At 48.0% G+C, this 20450-nt stretch overlaps 1 protein-coding gene across 3 annotated transcripts in view; it reads right to left on the bottom strand.

The window, feature by feature from the left end:
• The window catches only part of VASH2 (vasohibin 2), a 32481-nt gene that overhangs the window by 10034 nt on the left and 1997 nt on the right, over window positions 1-20450 (bottom strand). The window contains exons 2-5 of one of the 3 annotated variants that reach the window (XM_048936072.1): window positions 19694-19776; window positions 12371-12459; window positions 10719-10775; window positions 3589-3663 (exon numbers count right to left, since the gene is read on the bottom strand). In XM_048936072.1, coding sequence (XP_048792029.1) covers window positions 3589-3663; window positions 10719-10775; window positions 12371-12459; window positions 19694-19711 — 239 coding nt within the window. In that variant the 5' untranslated portion in view covers window positions 19712-19776. Of the gene's footprint in view, window positions 1-3588; window positions 3664-10718; window positions 10776-12370; window positions 12460-14911; window positions 15138-15313; window positions 15427-19693; window positions 19777-20450 lie in introns of those variants that run through there. The other 2 variants (XM_048936073.1, XM_048936071.1) reach the window with 2 other exon arrangements.

Here is a 20450-nt window from a genome sequence, read left to right as displayed (position 1 = left end):
GCTGATGCCATCTACGCAGCAGCTGGCTTCCTATGGCTACCCGAGCTTGTGTTGCCTATGACCAACAGCCTCCCAAAGCCGCTGGGAACCGCAGCCAGCTCAACAGGTGGCGAGGGAACAGTCTGCGGGGTGCCAGCCCACTGGTGTCCAAACCAAGGGAGTGACTGTCATGCACCATGTGACTGCAGGCAGGGAGGCTCAGACAGTAAGCACAGGCCAGGGCAGCCAGGTGCCAGGGAGGAGGGCAGGGCTGCCTGGCTGGCCAGACATGGCTGCTCATGGGAACCTGCAGCTGATGCAGCACTGAAATCCCTGGTCTGCATGACCCTGCTGACTGAGCAGGAAGCCAGCTCTCTAATGCCCAGGTGCAGCCTGAGCTGACTAGTTCAAGGTTAGGCCATGAAGATGGAAGTCATGACAAGCTCTCTGAGCTCCTCCCAGCTACCAGAGGGGCTGCAGCTCTTCAGCAGGCCTTCCCTGCTTCTATTCCAGTTAGAAAACATGTCAGGCTGCAGACAAGCTTGCAGAAAGCAGCCAGGGGACAGAGAGGATGTCATTATCCCAAGGCACCCTGCAGTGACGGCAGGAAGAAAATCTGCCCCTAACTGAAGCACTCACTCCCAGCCAGGACCTTGCCTGCAAGGCAAGAGGGACTCCAGCAGAGATAAACATCACCCAATGATTAAATGGGCAGGGTGTAAAGCCATTAAATCATCTCTCCTCCTGGGGCACCTCTGCCCTCCCCATTAATGACATTATCAGACAGCAGGAGGTCTCATACACTGCACAGGTCTGCTGGTTACCTCGCATGAACCACGACAGGGACACTGCAGTCAGTGGGAATAAGTTAGATTCACCTGTCACAGACAGCACTCTGTGGACCACTGAGAATCTGTACTCACTTTCCACTATTTTGCTCTCCACATTTTAATACTACAACTGGATACAATTCCCTTGGCACCTTTTGGTTTACTACTCCCTTTTCTGAGCACAAGTAGTTTTGATCCTTGCTCATAATGAATGTAGTGAACACACAATTACTCAGCTGATCTACAGCTAAACTCAGAAGGATCCTGGAGAGGGCAGCAGGAGGAATGCCTCCAGCCAGGCACTGCTGAGCAGTCCATGAAAGCAACAAGACACAAAGCCAGTTCAGACAGCTATGCGGAGGAGATCTGTACAGACTGCTGCAATTGTTATAACGCTGGAAGATCTGTATGAGCTTCTGGTAATCTCACAGCAGCTGCTCCCTTGCTGTTTGTGTTTAGAATAGCTCAGTATTTTACTTGCTGCCAGATAAAAAAAGCTTCAATATTCAGTGCGAAGATAATTATGCAAAACTTAATTCTGCACCAAGAGGGACTGCTGAAGTATTTTATAAGAAGCCATACTGCAAAAGGCAACTGCACAAGCCACCAAGCAGTTCAGTTAAATGACACCTTGCTAAGCTGCTCTGCGCAAGCTGTGCTCTGAATGGAGGCTCACACTGAGGGCTCACTGTCAGCAAAGCCGGGCTTTGCTCCTTTTGGTAGCCAAGCAACGGGACAAGGCCTGTCAGCACAGCATTACCCTATTTCTAGAGACAGAGAAGAGAACCAGAGGTTAACACACATACACACACACCAGGATGCTCAGCTCAGAAGGATGCAAGTCAGTGATGTGGCACTCAAAAAAGGGAACAGAGGGCAACAGCATCTCTCATTTGGAAGCTGCTTGACCCTGGAAAGCATGCCACAGCTGCTGCCTAACCGAGTACACATCCAGAGGGTGACACTGAAGATTAAAGTCTCACAGCTGAGGAAAAAATCAGCCAAGGTCATGTTGTTACAGAGATCTGCTCCAGAAACACATCTGGAGCACACCATGAGGTTCTGCAGGGACCCATGCTTTGTAAGGGCCACTTCCAAAAGTCACACACTCAGGAAGCCCATCTACTTGTTACTGATATTCTGTGTGCCCACACCTCACCTTTAATATAAAATCTAAATATTTTTCTGGTATCTTTTAACTTCCATCAACGAACACGTTACTAGACAACCACCCCAGAAGGCAGCCCCTGTTCTTACGCAATGGACTTCCAGTGCAGGAACTGGAAACCAAAGGAAATGAGAGCCCTGTCCCACTCTCCCTGCTAAGCCTTCTCATGAGGCAACCTCAACTAAAAGCCTTCCATACACATTTTGGAAGTATTGTCTTGACACAGAAGCATTTATTTGAATGTTTGATATATTTGAAGCTTTGAAATCCATCCCCAAAGAAACTTCAAATGATACAAAATAGCATAATCAGAGCTTTCAACTGTTTTGCCCCCACAAAAAAGAGATCAGACTTGAGGAAAGCAGGTAAAATACTTTGGAAAAAAAGGCTTTTTCAGAAATCAAAAATAAAATGGTCAAAACTTTTCAACTATCAAACACACTCTTAGGTTACCATGACTCGTAGGTCATCTTTATGTCACCAGTGTTCTCACTCTCTGTTTGAATGCTATGTGGTTCAGTACTAGAAATACAGCAACAGAAGACACACAGACACTTACCAGTACTGCAGAGCAGCACCATCTCCTCCTGGGGATTTCCTCCCCACTCCCCACTGTTCTCCAAATAATACAAAATAGAGTCCTGACACATGGGTAAACACAACAGGCCTACACACATTGGTGTCAGTGCGAGCCACCTGCTGCCACCAAGCACTCAGGACTCCCAAGCCGCCAGCAGGCCCTGCCAAGGCAGGAGGAAGCAGCAGCACACAGGGGGGCAGCTCTCAGACACCCCCTCGCCAGCACCGGGCACTACAACACATGCCAATTTCTTCTGCCACGAGAGGGGGCAGCAGCAGCAAGCAGAACGCAGCAAAGACAAGCCAGGAGCCGCTCTGCATTGGGATTCGGTTTTCTTTGTTTGAAATCAAATTTGATCAGCTGTGCTGAGGTTTATCCAGTGCACAGCTGTACCTGTAGGCCTGTCTTGCTCTTTTCCAGCATCTGGGGACAAACAAGTTAGTTTATTAGTGAGAGAACAAGGGAGTTAGAAAGCGAGTCAGTCTCCAAATAAAAATACCCTTGTTATTTTCTGAACCTAAGTAGGAAATATCCATTACATTAAGGTAGAGCATAAACATTTAACTATAGTATACACCTGTTTCTGTACAAACCACAGCTGTGGACCGAGAAACAAGAAGTGAACACAACTTCAGTATGTAAACATTACACAAACACAGTGCAGAACCTATGTTTCTCATGTGTTAACAAGCTTCAACAGCAACAGGCAACAAACGACTAAACAAAGCAAGGATTGTACAGACAGACACTTGTGGGCACTGTGGGTCAGATCCTGATGTTACACAAATTACTGGGGCAGGAGGCAAAGGCAGCATGGCTGCTGTAACACCAGCTGATGCTTGTGAACAGCACACAGCCTCCCCAGTTCTTCCTGTCTCTCATCAGCTCAACAGCTCACCGATCTACAGCACAGACAGCCCTTGAAATGTGTACACTCACCTTTGGCTGTGCACATCTCAGACACCCTCCAGGACAGCTGATAATTTCAACAGCGCTGCAGAGTAAGAAGTGACAGACACATGAAAGGATACATCCCCAGGATGACTGCTTCAAGGCATTTGATAGGTAAGGACTCCCTGGTCATTTCTCTTGCTGTTTCCATCAACCTAGAACAGAGACAAAAAGCTTTTAGTCGTTATGATTGGAACAAAGTTCTCTCTTACTCTTGGAACCAGACATCCCCATTTCTCATCTCTGCAGGCTGGATGTGCTCTGATGTTCCTGGGGAGCTCTGTCTGGGCCACTGCACGGGTCCCTGGGGCTGGAGGGGCCTCAGGGGATGCAGAGGACATGACTTCCTGCTGGGTGGATGCAATGACCACAGCAGCACCTTGTGAGCAGATGACAGCTGTCGTTGGAAGTGCTGGAAGAACAGCAGCCTCCTGCACTGCACCAGGTCATCCCACACATAGGGCTGCCTATCAGGAGCTCCCTGTGCACCACAATCCCCTCTGCACTGCAGAACATGCCTGCAACCAAGCTGATCCCCTCAGTGATTATGTCCTTTTTTGAGCTGATGGCTATAGATGCAGGCTGGAATTTCAGGTGTTTTATTGAATCTGCTCTGCAGCTCTGCCAGCACAGATAACTCACACTGCAAGCCAAGTTACCTTCCTACTGCTCCCCAGCTCCTCTGGGCTGCCCCAAATGCAGGATTTCCTTACAGGAGCGCAAGAAACAATACATCCCAGGGATGGCAAGCCCATGAAATTTAGTTACAATCTGGACTCTTTAAAAAAATTACCAGGAGGGAGAAAAGTGATATTCAATTGCAGCAAGACAATGCTAAAAGCCAAAACAAAGGATGACTTCTATTTTGAAGTCTCCTCTAATCCTCTCTGAGGAGAGCTTCATAAAAAGAGAAATATTTCTACCAGAGAAGATGATGAGAATATGCATCTCAAGCCATTAATCTATTTTCCCACTTCCCAATTCAGCCATCTCATGCATTCTAAACCTTGTATTCAGTGTAAATGGTAGCGCAGCTTCCACTGCTATTACTGCCTGTCACGGGGATTCCAGGCTAGAAATTATCTCCTCATTTGTAAACAACTGCTCTTTACGTGCTGCCTGCCGTACAGCGGGCACAGCAGGGCCAGCCTGCCTGCCTCCACCACGCTCACAATCAGTGACAGGAGCCCCAGCACCAAGCAGCAGGTCTGGCAGGGACACAATGGGGCCCCTTCATCCTCCCACAGCAACGCAAGGCAATTCCTGCGGCTGCTGGGCTTGGGGTCACCGCCTCACCACAGCACGCAGCACTGGCTCTCCTAACAGCTGCCTGCACAAGCTCCCTGCCATCAAGTCAAGTTGTCAGCTTATATATATATATAATGTTAATGATTCCCCAGCCAGGGAGGGAGGCTTCAAAGTAATCGGCCTAAATAAGCAGCCAAATTAGCCCCAATGTATCTGTCACAGCAATATCCATGGTACTCAAATACTGAGTTCTATTTTACATATGCTCTGCTTGCAAGTACAGCCCTTCAAGATGCTATGCAATTATTAAAATAGATTTAAATTGACCAGCAGAGGCATTTTGCTTGCTTAAAAAAAAACCAAAAACAAAGTCACACTGCTATATTTTGGCTGCCCACTCAGGCTAGCAGCTGCTCTCCCATTCCTTTACATAGCATCTACGGAGGCTAATTCAGCTTGGTAGGGAGCATGGCAAGCCCTCTTGTCCAGCTCCTGCTTTCAGCATCAGGACACAGGAACCACAGCCATCCCTGCAAGGACAAGCCCAGGTGGGAAGCCCAGGGCCAGCTGTTGGCTGGTGGGCCCAGGGGCCATGCTGCAGACGTGGCTCTCCAAACTCATGGGCTCAGCCTTGCTCCACCAGGCAGCTCCTGGGCAGAACGAGCCCAAGTCTCACCTGAGTGTGGAACAAGAGGGTGCTCAGTACTCCTGTGAGTTCGTGGAGCACAGAAAGCCAGCTGAACAGAGTCCTGAGCATCTCCACATCCAACAACACCACCCTGTCGTGCCCAATCCTGGGCAGTACTCAAAGGTTTTTTTTTCCTTCACATTTGCAACACAGGCCACAGAGTTTGTGGATGACCCAGTTCAACAACCACCCAGAGCCTCTCTGCCTCTCTTAACAAGCCTAAGTTAAACCACAGCCTCAGAAACTGCATTTGCATTGGAGACAGTCTTCAGAAAATCCCTAAGCCACCACTCTGCCCCAAGGTAGCACAAGCCAAACCCAAATCGCTCCTCACTGATAATTTTCCAACCTACTTTGAACTGGGTTCTCAAAGGCTTGGGAAGCCACCAGTAAATCCATCCTATGCTTAACCTCACATCTGAGAAGCTCCCCTAATGTTTAAACTAAATCTTTATTTTTGCAATTTAAATGAGAAGCTATTTCTGCTATCCACAGTGGACATGGAGACCATTTATTAACTCTCCTTTTGCAACAGACATTTATACATACATAAGGCTGTAATCAACCTCTCCTTTGCAAACATGACGAAGTAAACCCACATTTACTATTATTATTATAGCCCTCCCTCCCCAAGCTTTGCCATAAGTCATGTTTTCTAGACCTTGGGCAACGTTTCTTGCTTTCCTTTTGTTCTCTTTCCACTTGTAGCCCTTTACTTGATCCCACCACTCCAATACAAACACTAATTATCTTTTCAATCCAACTATATTTTTGCAACCCAACTCAGTGTGTTGTTGGCCCTGCTGACTCACATTGAATGTCTTTAAAAATAAATACCTAAAATCGGATCCTTCTCTGCAAAACCAGCCTCTCCTTCTCCATCATGTATCCTCACAGTTGAAGATTCCCAAAACCACACTGCAACTGTCCTTACTAAAATATCACCTGTTTGTTCCAATCCACTCCTACTCTCCAAAACCACTCTGAATCCCAGTTCAATCTTACAAAGTCTTGTCACTCTGTTCAGCTTGAAGTGCAAAGCACATTAATTAGCAAACAATTAGTCTTATCCACACCATTAATGAAAAAAACAATTGACCTAGGACAGTTACTGCACACCTCAACTGACAAGCTCTGCCAGACCAAGAACAAGCTGTTGTCCACATGCCACTTCCCGAGTGCAGCTTTTCACCAGCTTGGGTCCCTGTGTCAGAATTGTTTTATTTAGGCTGGATGCCCCTGCCTTACCTGGAAGCGACCAACAGCCATACTAAAGCGATCACTTCTGCAACTCCTCCCTTACGCACAAAAGCCTTTACAATCTCATAGAGATAAAATGTGTCAAATTAAATTCATGTTGCCTTACAGCTTTATCATGTCCCAGACACTTTTAAATCCTTCCAGTCATCTCAACAGATTCCACGTCCACAATTCTCCAGTGCGGTACTTGCAATCTCATATTGTGCTAGTTCCCAGCTGCCCAATATAACTTCCCTCTTTGCTGTGTTTACACCATTACCTAAAATCTGCCAGGCAGGTATCTGTCCCAGACCACAGTTAACACTTCTGCCCCTGATAAGCACAGCTAACACGAACAGGCTGCATGCTTCTCCCTCCAGGTCCACGGCAATATCTCCTTGTAAATTGACTCCAATCTATTTCAGTGTTTTTAGGTGCCCATTCGAATTATCACCCTTGGTTTCTGCACTGAGGACTAGTGCCTGCCATTTTAGAATGCTTTCCATTGACATGACTGCAGGCACGTCACGTGAAACACAAATGCCTTTTGCTCCCTGGTTCTTAACCACCCTTTCTATCTCACATACAGGTTAGAAAAAGCTTCAAACCTGTTAGCACACCCAGTGCTAGAGGATCTCACCAGCAGGGGCCCACCACACTCATTCAAAGATGAACATGCTAAGGAGCACTGAACCATTTTTCCTCGCCAAGGTTTCTACAGATGTCAGTAAATCTCATAATAAAATCCTCCCACATATTTCCTACTAAATTCTCCAGGCATCAGGACTTGCACAAGGCCCACTGAACCTCCCTCTTCTTGGCTTCTCAGAGGCTCCTGACAGGTTTACTCTTCCCAAACAAAGCAAAAAGAGAAGTGAAAAGTACGAACAGGAGTAAACAGATATAAAGCAGTGCAGCCACCATTCTCAAGGATCTTCTCACCACCAGTTTGTGTCAGTGGCGAAAGGACTTCTCCCACATGCTGACTATAGCAGTGTGAGAAAGAAGCAGATGTTTAAAAGCCTTTGCAGTCTATTGTTTGGAAATGGGATGAGCCCATTTTCCCTTGCAGCCCCATCAGGGTTTCTTAATAATATGGTGTGTTGAAACAGTATTGTGGTTTTTCTCCTCCTTACTATTTGGTTACATAGATTCCATGTGTCTGCTCCTATTGCACTCCTCTTGCCATCGACTGTCTGCTGCCTCAGAATGGCTCTACCTTCACATCCCAGAGGCATCTCTGTCATTTCTCAAAGCACCCACAATCCATTGCTTTTTTATTTTATTTTATCTTACTGCTTCAGCTGGAGTTACAGTGACCAACAGGACACTGAATGAAGGGAATACTGCAATATCATACCTCCCTACACTGTCCCCATTACTCTGTGCAGAGCAGAGATGCCTGCTCCACATTGTGGCTCACATCTGTATCCTAGAACAGAAGCCTGCAGAGGGTTTATCGCCTGTTGTACAGCCAGTAATAAAAGTGTGTTAGCACTGAATTAACATTCATAGACTTCATTAAATATCTGGAAATTTTGTTTTTCTGGAGCTCTTACATGATCCGTTCTTGGGAGCTTTAAAGAGTGATGACTAAAGAACAACCAATTTTCAAATCAGAGTTGTACAAACAGAAGCTGTAATGTAAGTTCTGCCAGTATAATCCTGGATGAAAAAAAGAAAACCAGTCCTATCAGTAAGTGCCTGAAACACAAATATCCCAGCCTCACTCTCACACCTACCAGATATCAGCAGAACTCCACTGAGTGTCCTTTACTTCCCCAGTATAAAAGGGCACACCACAAAACCTAAACCAAGGACATGGCCCTGGGTCAGGACATCCATGCTACACCTGTAAATCTGGGTTCTGTACAAGTACAGCAAACCCAGGCAAGGTAAGGTCCAGTTTCACACACACGCTGCCAATACAATAGGAACAACACACAGCTTTCAGGATCACATCTCTCCCACCCCTTACAAAGCCATACCAGCACAATCTAACATTTTCAGAAGCGTCGTTTGAGTCCAGACAAATTCACAGGGCGCCAGGCAGTCTAGATGCAAGTTGATAGCTAACTGACTTCTTCATAAAAGGGATTATAAAGGCAGAGCTGTATCAAGCCTGCATTGCTTAATGTTATGTGTTCCTATGGATAATTTATGCTCTCCTTCCTAATCCCAGCCAGACATTTTTATTCTCTCATGTACTGCATTGATGCTGACAGTAAATCTCCATAATAGTCCTCCCTCCATAACAGAAATACTCATTAATATGCTCCAGCTGCTTTAGGACACTTTCACGTGAATTTATGAATATTCATCATTTCTACCTAGCGCTCTACTTCTTTGTGTCCAGCCACCACTCTCATGAAGTCAGGCTGCCAGAGGTCTCGTAATACTTTCATTAGCCTGAGCCTTTACAATAGGAAATAAACAATATGCTCAGCAGCAATAAATCACGACTCTGGTAACAGTCTCAGCTTCCAAGAGTTGGTAGAAATGGATAGTGCAGCATCTTGCCAGATCCACTTGCAAATACAAACCTTGCTTTGTCAGCAGGCTCCTGCCTTATTTCAAAAGCAAGTGAGGGATCCTACACACATCCTGTGCCAGGCCTACTCCTGTCCACTATGTCAAGGAGCAAACCAGTGCAGGCTTAGCAGCTCACACTGTGCAAGTCTAATGGAAGAGAAAGGAAGACAACTGTGCCTGGCAAACCAGCCCCTACTAGCCAGACCATTTCCAGAGGCCCTCGCTGTAGCTCTTCTGAAATCCTGTCACCACAAATTAGATTGCTCAGAAGTCACTGCAACAAGGACAGAAGCCAAACATGAGTACCCAAGCCCACAAACATTAAAGGCAGACAAATGGAGGAAATAAGACCACTTAGAAGAGGATCCAGAGCCCTGATTACGCCTCCACGCTGATTCACTTTAAAGAAAAAGCACCATCCTCATAAGCCAGACTATCATCAAGCCCAAGAGAACACAGCCATTTAAAGTAGTGAGTTCATCTCGTTCTCCACTTCCTTGGATAAAAGTAATGGGACAACTTTAAAAATGAATGACCAGCCTGAAAACTGGTTTAAGAGTCTATAAACCCATTCATCATTCAAAGCACAAGATTTCTTCTAAACAAGTTCCACCAGTACAGTAAAATTACATAGAGAAAGGAAGTGGGAAAGATTGCTGTCAGCAAGATGAAAACTTGAAGTCTAGAGCTGTGATGGGAAAAGAAATTTACAGCAACACACTATTAGTGACAGACAGCTGAGGAGAGCTAGACGGGACAGCCTACAGGAGTCATTACATTCTGCTTGTCTAAATTTTGCCCTATTAAAAAGGCATAATGTTGTCAACATCACCACCCACCCCAATCTGCGAAGTTACTGGGTCCTTTCAAAGATCTGTCCTAACCGTGATACAGCTCTTACATGCAAGAGGTCCCAACTCCGTTGCCACACTCCCTGCACACATGTTCATATTTGTATTATGCAACTCACTGTCATCCACACCAGGTGGAAGGAACGACAAGAGGACCAGCAAAGGGAGAACCAAGACCATGACTTGAGCTATTCCTTGTGATCCTCAAAGGTGAAATAACTGAGCCCACAACAACATTAAGATTTCTGCAGCAGTGTGCAGTCGATCTCTTCCTACCATCAGCAATGGTATTACAGTGCAAACCAGAATAACAAGACTTATATATTTTCCATAAAAACAGCCCAGCCCTCCCAGCCCAACACCAACAAACAAGAATTGAATTTTCCCAGCCCTGCACATTCAAGCTTGGCCAGCTACAGCATGGATACTGAGCAAGTTCAGCCCTCCCCCTTGCTGGCTTGCTACGGATCCTTGTCCCAGGAGGCAGCAAGCTGGGACTCTCCTTGCAAAGGTAGTGACACACAGCCATGGCTGTGCCAGGACAGACAGTGGCACTAGAGAGCTCCCACACCACTACATTGCTCTGCATCAGCTGAGTGCCCTCAGTATGTATGGGGGAGCATGACAGTATACCAGCTCCAAAGACACTTACCCACTTAGAGGTCTGGATTTTCTGATCTCGAAGAACTGAGTTCCCGTGTGATTGTATCTGAATTTTGTATGTTAAGGAAAGCAACTTAAACAGACAAACAATAAAATCACAATTCATGACATATTAATCAGCATTAGATGGAAAATTGAGCAAAAAGGTCACTTGTCTAATATGACACACTTGGCATTTGGGAGATGTGAATTCTCTTTTCCTCTAGCTCCCATTTGCCGCTGGGTTGCATTTGAAAAAAACTGGGTTATAGTTTGAAAAAAGTCTCCCCTTCAAGCAAGAGCCCAAACCAAACAACATAATCCACTGTTTCAAAGAACTAATTTCCTTTTGTAAGTTTTAACTCAGTCAGCCTGTAAATCAACTGCATGGCAATACATCTATTTACACTTAGGAAATATAAATCATTCCCTAAAATACACAATGCACTTAGAATGGAACTAGCCACCTAAGTGCAACTCAAGAACAAAAGTTAACACCATGAGCACATGAGAGCTCATCATGAAGGATGCCAGAGGACAGCCACCCACCAACCAAACCCCGGCACGGTACAACCAGCACAGCTGCTGGCTGTGTGACCATGGCTATACAAATCTTCAGCTTGCATCAGGATGCTCAGAACTGACATTAATTAGAGTTCAGAGACTTCCAGGAAAACAAACATAAAAAAAAAACTTTCTTCCCTCCCACCCACTTTTGAAACTTAATTCATGAGACCCTTTCACAGAGTGCTCTGAAAACATACAGCCTCCTTCAGCCCTCAAAGGAAGCCAGGATCCTGCTCCCCAGTCCCAGCACACTTTGAAGCCTTTTTGAACGCAGAGCCAAACCCAACCTCTGAGACTTGTTCCTCCTCCATAGCAAAGTGCAGCACTTCAAAACCACTGGAGGAAAAGATGGTGTTTTTTTGAGCTGTGTGACATGGCCTCCCCTTCTGTGCAGCCCTCCTCCCTGTAGCTCTCTCTGCCCAAGAGGGGCTGCACAGCAGTGCCTGCCCTGCAGCTGCTGCCCAGGCTTTGATCCCAACCTCTGCCCTGCTATTTTTGGATGCTCCTCCAGCTGCCACCCAGATCCCTTCCTAATCCTTACCAGGACTTCACGTTCATTCCTCATCTTCGCTGCTTCCCCCAGAGCGCACACACACACAGAGGGAGAGTTTAGAAAAAAAGCAAACAGAAAAGAGCAGCCAAGTCAGCATCCAGGCCAGCAGCTTCCCCCAGCATTATCTGTCAGTGTGGGGAAGGGTTGGCTATCAGGCACAGGGCAGTGACAAAGCAGCAGGGAGGCCAGGTTGATGTATGCCGCTCCAAAGAAAACTCCAAGCAGTTGAGACATGTGGACAGGGCCCTTCCTTGTTACCCCTCTCTTAATACAGCTGTCCCAGGGGCAGGCTGCAAGGCTAGAATGCAGATGCATGCTGCAAAATCTCTCCCTCCTTCCCATGGCTCCTGCTTTGCTGTGGCTCATTACGCTCCTCAGAAAAGGCTCAAGAAGTCTGTAGCAGTGCTGAGAGTTGTCCCTTCACCCCCGATGATCCTCAGCCCTTGTGACCAGCTCCAGTAAACCCTGCTAACCCATGAGGCAGTGCTCCATGCTGGACACATCAGCCTTCTTTGCAAGAGTACACACTGTGCAGAGGATACTGCAGCATCTTCATGTAGGTCTGTATTGCCTGCAGCCATTCTGGGATGGACATGGAGAGCTTGTAATTGGGCACGGGCGGAACCGAGGGCTGGGCACAGAAAGAAGAAGAAGAGGTCAGCCAGCTACCACTCCTCACAGGAGGCTGACTAAGACAGATGAAGGCACTTAACACCGTGCAGCTTTGCAGCACATGACTCCCACCTTAGTGAACTCGGGCACAGGACAAAGCCATCCCACTTGTGACAGGGACTGCCCACACCCTGCAGCGTGGGGACAGGACAGGACCTGTCAGCCCGCACACACAGGCTCCTCACAGAAACACAATCCCAGCACTTGCCAGGCAGGGATCGGTAGGGCCAAAAGGCCATCTGAGGGCACCAGACAGCTAATGGTATTAAGACACTTAGAGATAGAGACTGCACCATAATGGGATTTTTTCAGAAATCCCCTAAGGCATCAGCTGGTGCCAAAGCACCATCAGAAGCCAGGCCCTCAATCCACATCTAATCCCCACAGCTATGAGGCTCCTCAGCCCACAGCAACACAGGGAAGGGGCAGCTCCTGGTCATCTCCCAGCTAATGCAGGGGGCAAGGCTGCAAAACAAGGGGTCAGCATCTATAAAAACAGGTGGAGCCTCCCTCTCATGGACCTGGCTGCCCAGGCTCCCACCTCCGCTCTGAGTGAGCTGCTCACTGTTTGCTTTGTGACAAGCACCTGCCAAGGAAATCAGCACCCACATTCAGCTCGCTACTACTGTCAGACAGTACACAGGCCTTGGAAAAGGGATAGGAAAAGACTCACACTACTGACACACAAAAATGTGTTTTAAGTGGGAAGCAGACAGACGGCTGTGGCTCCAGTGTGCTGCTAGCTTCCTCAGTGCAGCAAGAGATATGGTAACCACGCAGACAGCTCTGCTGCCACAACAAGTCATGAGTGGGGATGGTGAGCATTTCTTAGTACAAATTTCCAGGCATACACTCTTCATTAGAGGTAGTTCTTCAGTTTCACAAATTCCTTCCACCCCCTACCCCTTTGGCTTGGATGAATCACTGAGACAGGGCTCAAGTTTCAAAAGCAGAAATAGTATATAAAAAAAAAAAAAAAGTGAATGAAGGTTTCCAGATGTAACTGCTGCTGCTCTCAATCCCATACAGACTCTCTTTTAAGATAAAAACCTGCCTGCACTGCACATGCACAACACATCGAGGCAGTGGGGTGGCCCTCACCAAAACTACCGGAGCTGGACTGCTGGAGAGCCTTTAGGCCCCCAGCTGCTGGGGACAGGATGGGTGCTGGGACTCACAGCCTTCGCTACACGCAGTGCAGGCATCCCAATTATCAGCGCTGGGCTGGCCTGGGCCAGGCCTGAGCTTTTGGTGCTGAAACCTTCCATGTCAATGTCTTTCACACATATGCGTGAGGTACATGTGGAACAAGATCACCACAGCACCATAAGAGCTTGCAGCACAAAGGGCTCTGGACTGCTCTGCATCTTGGGCCAGTCCCAGGCACAAATGTGGCTATGCAGGCACCTGGCCCACATTGGTCACACCACAGCCAGGCAAGCTGATCTGGGCCAGCTGTGTCCTAGGTCAGTGGGCAGAGCTCCACCTGCTTAGAGCTCAATCCCTGCATGTTTCTGAGCAGCATGCAGCTCCTGCTTAACGCCACTGGAAGCACAAAGGACCGAGCACACCCCAGAAGGTGCCATACACTCTCAAGGATCAGGCAGCATGAAAGATTCCACAGTTCCCAGCTTCCTAACCACAGGTTCATCCCTGGTTTCTAGAAGTACCTACAGAGATGGGGCACAGGCAGTGGTGGAAAACGAGAGGGGACAGAAGAAGAGCTGTAGCTCCCATCCCTACTCTTGTCTATCTGCAAAGAGCCCCTCCGTTTCCTCTGGTCACACTTTACACCAGGCTCAGGCCAGGGAAACTCCTGCCAGGACTGTCATTATGTCACACATTTGCTGCCTGGCATTGTCCTACTCCTCAAAGCACAGCCCTGCAGAGGACCGGTCCCAGCCCGCCAGCAGAGCAGCAGCCAGCTCTGTGCGTACAAGTGGGGAAGTCAGGGCTGCCGAGCGGAGACACAGCGCTGTGGATCGCGCATTTATAAAGCAAGTAGGATTCGGGAGTAGAGCAACGGGAAACCTTGACCCTGCATCGCTATTTCTAAGCAGCGACGCCTCCACAGACAGCACGGCCGCTGCAGCGCGAGGGCCGATGCTCCGAACGGCGCAGCGCGGCCAGCGACCGCCCCATGCCCGGAACGCCAGGTCCCGGCTCGCTGCGGGCAGCCCGCGTGGAACTGCCTTCCCTCGCCTCACCGCACCCCATTAGGAGCAGGAGGCCGCCGTGCACAGAACGAGCGCTCCGTTACCCAGCGCGGACAAAGCCGGCGGACTCGATCCCGGGGCTTGTCAATCATTACATTCCACCGGGCGCCGAGGCAGCTCGGCAGCGGGCACGGACCCGCCGCAGAGGGTCGCAGGAGGTCCGCGCAGTCCCTTCCCACCGCCCCGCAGCCTTACCCGGGCCAGGCAGGCGGCGCTGCGGATGGCAGCGGCCACGGCGCTGCCGTCGGGGTGCACCCGCTCCACGTGCCCCCACATCCGCTCCCAGGTCTGCCCGTCCAGCGGGAAGCCGCTCTTGTTGACAAGGAACAGCACCCCGCCGTCCCGCTGCTCCTCCTCCTCCGAGCCGCCGCCGCTGCTGCCCACCGCCCGCGGCTGAGCGCTCCGGGAGCGGCCCCCGCCCTTGGCCGCAGCCGACGCCCGGCGGGGGCCGCCGCCGCCCGCCGCTCCCGTCATGGCCCCGCCGCCATGCCCCGGGCGGGGGGCGACCGGGCCCCGCCGCCCCCCTCTATCAATACAGATGGGTATAAACGTGCACTCGCGCGCGCCGAGACCCCAACCCTAACGGCGGCTACCCACCCCCCGCGCGATACCCTGAACCCCACGGCGCGGGAGCCCCGGCCGCTCTGCGGGCTCGCCGCTCCATGCCGCCCCGCCGTTACCACGCTACGGGCCTGCCGCCCGCCTTCAGCGTGCTCCTATTGGCGGCCGCAACAAAGAAGGGCGGAGCCAGGAGACGGGCGAAGAAACAATTGGCGGAGATGCTGCCCGGCGCGGCCGCGACGATGGCGCCCCCCGGCGGTCCGGGTACCGTGCCCGGGGGCTGCGACAGGATTGGCACCCGAGCCTCCCGCCCCAGGGCTGCCTGGCCCCGCGGCCCTTCAGAGAGCCGTGCCCAGCCCGATTGCGCCCCAAACTAGCTGCCTAATAACAGAAATCCCACGCGCCCACTAGCCCAGTAGGTGGCGCCAAGCGAGCGAGGAGAGCTGTCCCCTCAGCCACCCAGAGGCTGGGGTGAGCCGTGCCGCGCCCTGTCCACTCCACGAAGGCTCTCAGCAGCCCTGGGTGTATGCCAGCCTTCTGCTAACGGCCTCCCGCAGGAGCTGGCGTCCCCTGTGACCCCTGTGAGCCCTGCCTTTCTGTCAGCATCTTAGCTGGAGGCTGGTGTCAGGAAGACTGGAGAAAGGCTGTCAGCCAGAGCCAAACAGGACCCTGCCTAACAGGGGCATCCACGCCTCAGAGCCTCTCAGAGGGCACTGCGGTCCCTTCTTCAAGTAACAGGGCTGAACAGCACTCTTAACCTGTGGTCCTTTTCCTAACACAGAGCTTGGTGCCACCGCAGTTGCTTTCTGGGTCAAACGAACTAATTTGATCATTAAGTCATGCAAGAAGGTTCTAACCTTCATTATTTCCAATTGCAGACTCATTCACACACAGCATTCAGAACACCCTGCAGTGCTATTACACAACCAACAGAAGGAAAATTAATGGCTCTTAATTGCACCATAGCAGCAAGGTGATATTGGGATCGGCACTGCTTCCTGGAAGTTTTCCCACAAGCGTGCAGGGAGCCCTAAACTAAGAAAAGGGGGAGCTGCTCTCTCTGCTAAGAACATGAACCCCTGTTGCCCACTGCACCCACAAAGCCCATTGCAGTTGCTGGGAGAGGAGTGGTCAGGTGCTGGAACAGGCTGCCCAGGGAGGTGGTGGAGTCACCCTCACTGGAAGTGCTCAAGAAACATTCAGATGTTGTACAAAGGGACATGGTTTTAGGGTTAGCAGTGGTAGATGGACAGTTGGACTAGATAATTTTGGAGGTTTTTTCCAAACTTGGTGATACTGTGATTCTATGGAAACAAAAGAATGGGGTCTGGAAAGTTTGCCTGACATAACTGCATGATGGATGTGCAAAACTCAGGCCATTTCCTGGAAAAACACACTGAAAAGGAAGATGAGACTCATTTGTTTGGGCTTTTTGTCCTGACCTGGAAATCACACTGGAATGGGATTTGCTTAGTAATGAACTGCAAGGTTAAATGGTGATAAGGATGTCACCATGGTAATATGTTAATGGCAAGTTTGCAGGAGTGGTTTGCATAACCACTAAGAGTGATAACTTTATGTATAAATCACTGTGATCATAAAAGCTGGTAAAATAAAAATGTAAAGTAGATCTTAAAAAAAAAAAAAAAAAAAAAAAAAAAAAAAAAAAAAAGCAAGCTATGAAAGGAAGATTTAAGGGTATGCTGCTTTGGAGTATTCCCCCAAACAACCCTTTCTGGAAACTCTTGTTTGTTTTGCACTGCACCAGCACGGCACAACAGCATCAAACTGCTTCAGCTTTAGCAATGAAGAACATCAGCAATGCCTTTTGATTTCCACCTGACCAGGTCCAGGGCCTCCTGCACTAACTCTACCACAACACATCATTAGTGCTAATTTAGTCGGGTTTGTTTAATGAGGCTCTACCTGATCTCAGTCTAATGCAACGTGCAAGGTTTCCAGCACAGGAAACCAAAGCGGCAGGAAAATACAACACATCAGGACTAGCATATAATTTCACTCCAGCACGCTCCCCATAAACCTTTGCTAGCCCTGCCAACAGCAGCACAGCCCTGCCCACCCTGTTCCCATTACGGTCACCTTGTTGACTGACAGCTAATAGCACTAGGTACAGTGGAGACCTCTGCTACTGAGCAGCACCCCACCATGTCCTGGCCAGCCTGCATTGCTGTCTTGCTCTAAGGCTTTGCTCCCAGTCTGGGGAAATGTCTGCATTAACACAACTTGTTGTGAAGGTCTCACTTGCCAGCATATGATTCACTCTCTACAGTATCTGCTCATAAAAAACAAGGAAACACTACAGTAACCTTCCATAAATCTACAAAAGCCATCTTTTTTGGACTGCTCACTTCCTTCATAACCTTCAGGTGCAGGGTGAACCACTCCACACCACCACTTTGCTCAGGGAAACTGCATAATAGCAGTACAGGTAGCAAAGAAAGGCAGTTGCTAAAAAACAAACAAACAAAAAAAAGACCTGGTCCTCTGACACCAGATCACTTCCATCTCTTCAGCAATTGGCAGCACCCCAGTCCTTGTCACAAGGGAACTGGAGTGGTTGAGCTGAGGTGAGAGATGGGACAGGCTCCCTGCCAAAGTAAGCCTCTGTGTTTGAGTACTGAGTCACTGCTTCCTGTACCAGGGGAGAAGTGGATCCCATTCAAACACTGCCTGCTCAAGATCAGGAGTACTTGAGAGTGGAGTGAAAAAGTAATCAAGTTTAGCAATAAAACTTGTCATAAGCCCTAGCTTCAAGCACTAGGACCAAAGTGCTCTGTGAAATCTGCAAAGAAATGTGTGATTCACTGTTCTCATTCCACTATATGACAAAATATCACCGCAACACTGATGATTTCATCAAGCAGCTTTTGATCTGGAACAGCACTTCAAGCTTCATTGGATGCCAGTGCTCTGCAGATTAAAACTCCTCCTTCTCAAGAAAGCAATGACTGAACAGTAGACAAAACACTGCAGAAGTGTCTGCAGATGAGGATAAAGTTCAAATGCTGTGGTCAAATTTCAAAAGTTAAAGGTCTTAAAGGAAATACAGTCATCTGGAGCAAAATGATTTTTTTTCATACATCTGCATTACACCCCATCACATGAATCATACTCATTCTGCTACTCTAGCAAGACCCTCACAGTCCATGGCAGAGCAGATGAAGTATGTTGGAGCAAAGTCACCCCAGACTCTTCGCTTCCCAAAAGCTGCTGGATCTCCGTATCTCTACTATCAGCTGTCAGGGCTGGGAGGCTTTGTCAAGCTCAGCCTCTGAGGGCTCCTCTACCCTTTTGATACTTTTTTTGAGCAAATATAAGAGGAAAAAGCATGGAAACTTTAGGCTTTAAGCATTAGCTTCCATGTGAATTGAAGGCTTTTAGCAATAGACCCCTAAGTGAATTTCAGCTGCACTCTAGGAGCACAAGATATACAAACTGAAGTGCATGGAGCTGGTTAGTAAGCCAAGGGCAAGCCATTCTCACCTCAGCAGGTTTCTTCCTGCACCTGGAAGTTGTTGTGAATTAGCTGATGAATTATTCTGAGGAAACCAAGCTATTTTCCAAGGAAATAACGGAGAATAGCAGTATGTACAAACATAGGAAGGGGAGCATAACATTTTAATGTCTTTTCTCTTGACACCAGAACCAGTAAAAGAATAAGGACCACATGTGTGGTGCAGTCCCTATTATACCTGATCCAACAATTTCAGGATTCTCCCCTCTGATTAAAAGTCAGCACCCTAGAGGCTAAATACTGACGTTACCTGATATTCAGCAGGCACTATCTCATTAATCAGAAACCATGTCTAAACATTGCCCACATTTCACCTATTTTTTACTGATATGACTGCTGAAGTACTTTATTATACAAAGTCCAGGATATTATTGCTTTGACTTCTGAAAGATGTTGTCTAAGCAAAGACAGAAATAATAATTCAGAACAGGGTCAGATGAGGTAAGTCCATTGTCAAAGGCAGAAAGGAGGAAATCCAGCAAGCCCTAAGAAGCCTTCTTAGCATAGGAAACGGAGTATTCATTACCTGTGATTTTAACCATGCAAAGTCCAGTTTCTGAAAGTGTATCCCACTTGTTAGTTTTGGATACATACAGCACCCCTCAGCTATAGAAACAAAGAAAGCATTTTCTCTGGAGAATGGCTTTGACTCACAGTCACGATGCCTTCACATCTCCCACATACCTGGTAAAGTTTCTTTTCTTTCAAGAAAAACCAAGTGTCTGCCAAAGAATGAACTTTAGGGCAATAATAATTTGCTGATTGTTCCCTTCCAGCTGTGGGAGTGTTTAAATTGCAACACTAATTGGGAATATAAGCCTACAGTTTCATAGAGGAATACAGTTCTAACCAAATACAAGTGAAACTTAGCATTGACTTACCACACGAGGCTGGTGCATCTGATGCTCTGCATGAACTGCAGCCTCCTTCTAGGATTAATCTCTTTTGAGAAAGTAGCTCAGAGCTGTGTGGAGAAGGAAGGTGAAAATTAAAATCACTTTCTTACAGCAACTCTACTTTCTTTGAAGTTGGATCCTTCAGACTTGCTTGGCCCCCAGCTCGTGTCCTGGGAATCAATACTAATCATCTGAGAATAAAATAATTAATCTTTGCACCACCCTGGAGGAGCTGACTTTTTGGACAGCCCTGCTTCAGGTCTCAGCCATACTTTTTCTCCATAGACCTCCTTCAAACCAAAAGGAGAAACCACTACATCAGAATAGTGCAACTCAGCTATCGGTGCTAACACTTTAATTTCATATGCTGACAAGATTTCACTGTAAGCCAATAGTCTTGTGTATAATGCTTGGGTAATGTGAAAACATCCAGTCTGTATATGAATGCATGCATGTTTATTAAGTGCAGAGTACAAAATTCACATATAAAGCTTAGCTTTCCTACATTAAATGACAGCTTTGGAGGGGGGCAAAATGAATCTAACACACCAGCTGTACCAGCAGCTTTGCTCCAATCAAGTTGTACACTGTAAGCTTTATAAGTGACATGTAATGGTAAAGAATGATTTCACCCACATGTATACATATGTACAATACTGCATTCAGAGAATATTCATAGGGATTTTTTTTAAACTTTATTTTGAAACAAAGAATAGGACAATAACAAAAATTACAGCAAAAA

The sequence above is a fragment of the Lagopus muta genome, chromosome 2 (genome assembly GCF_023343835.1).
Source record: "Lagopus muta isolate bLagMut1 chromosome 2, bLagMut1 primary, whole genome shotgun sequence".
Taxonomy (NCBI): domain Eukaryota; kingdom Metazoa; phylum Chordata; class Aves; order Galliformes; family Phasianidae; genus Lagopus; species Lagopus muta.
Note: the sequence above shows the minus strand (reverse complement) of the source record. Positions and strands in the feature narration are given on the sequence as shown.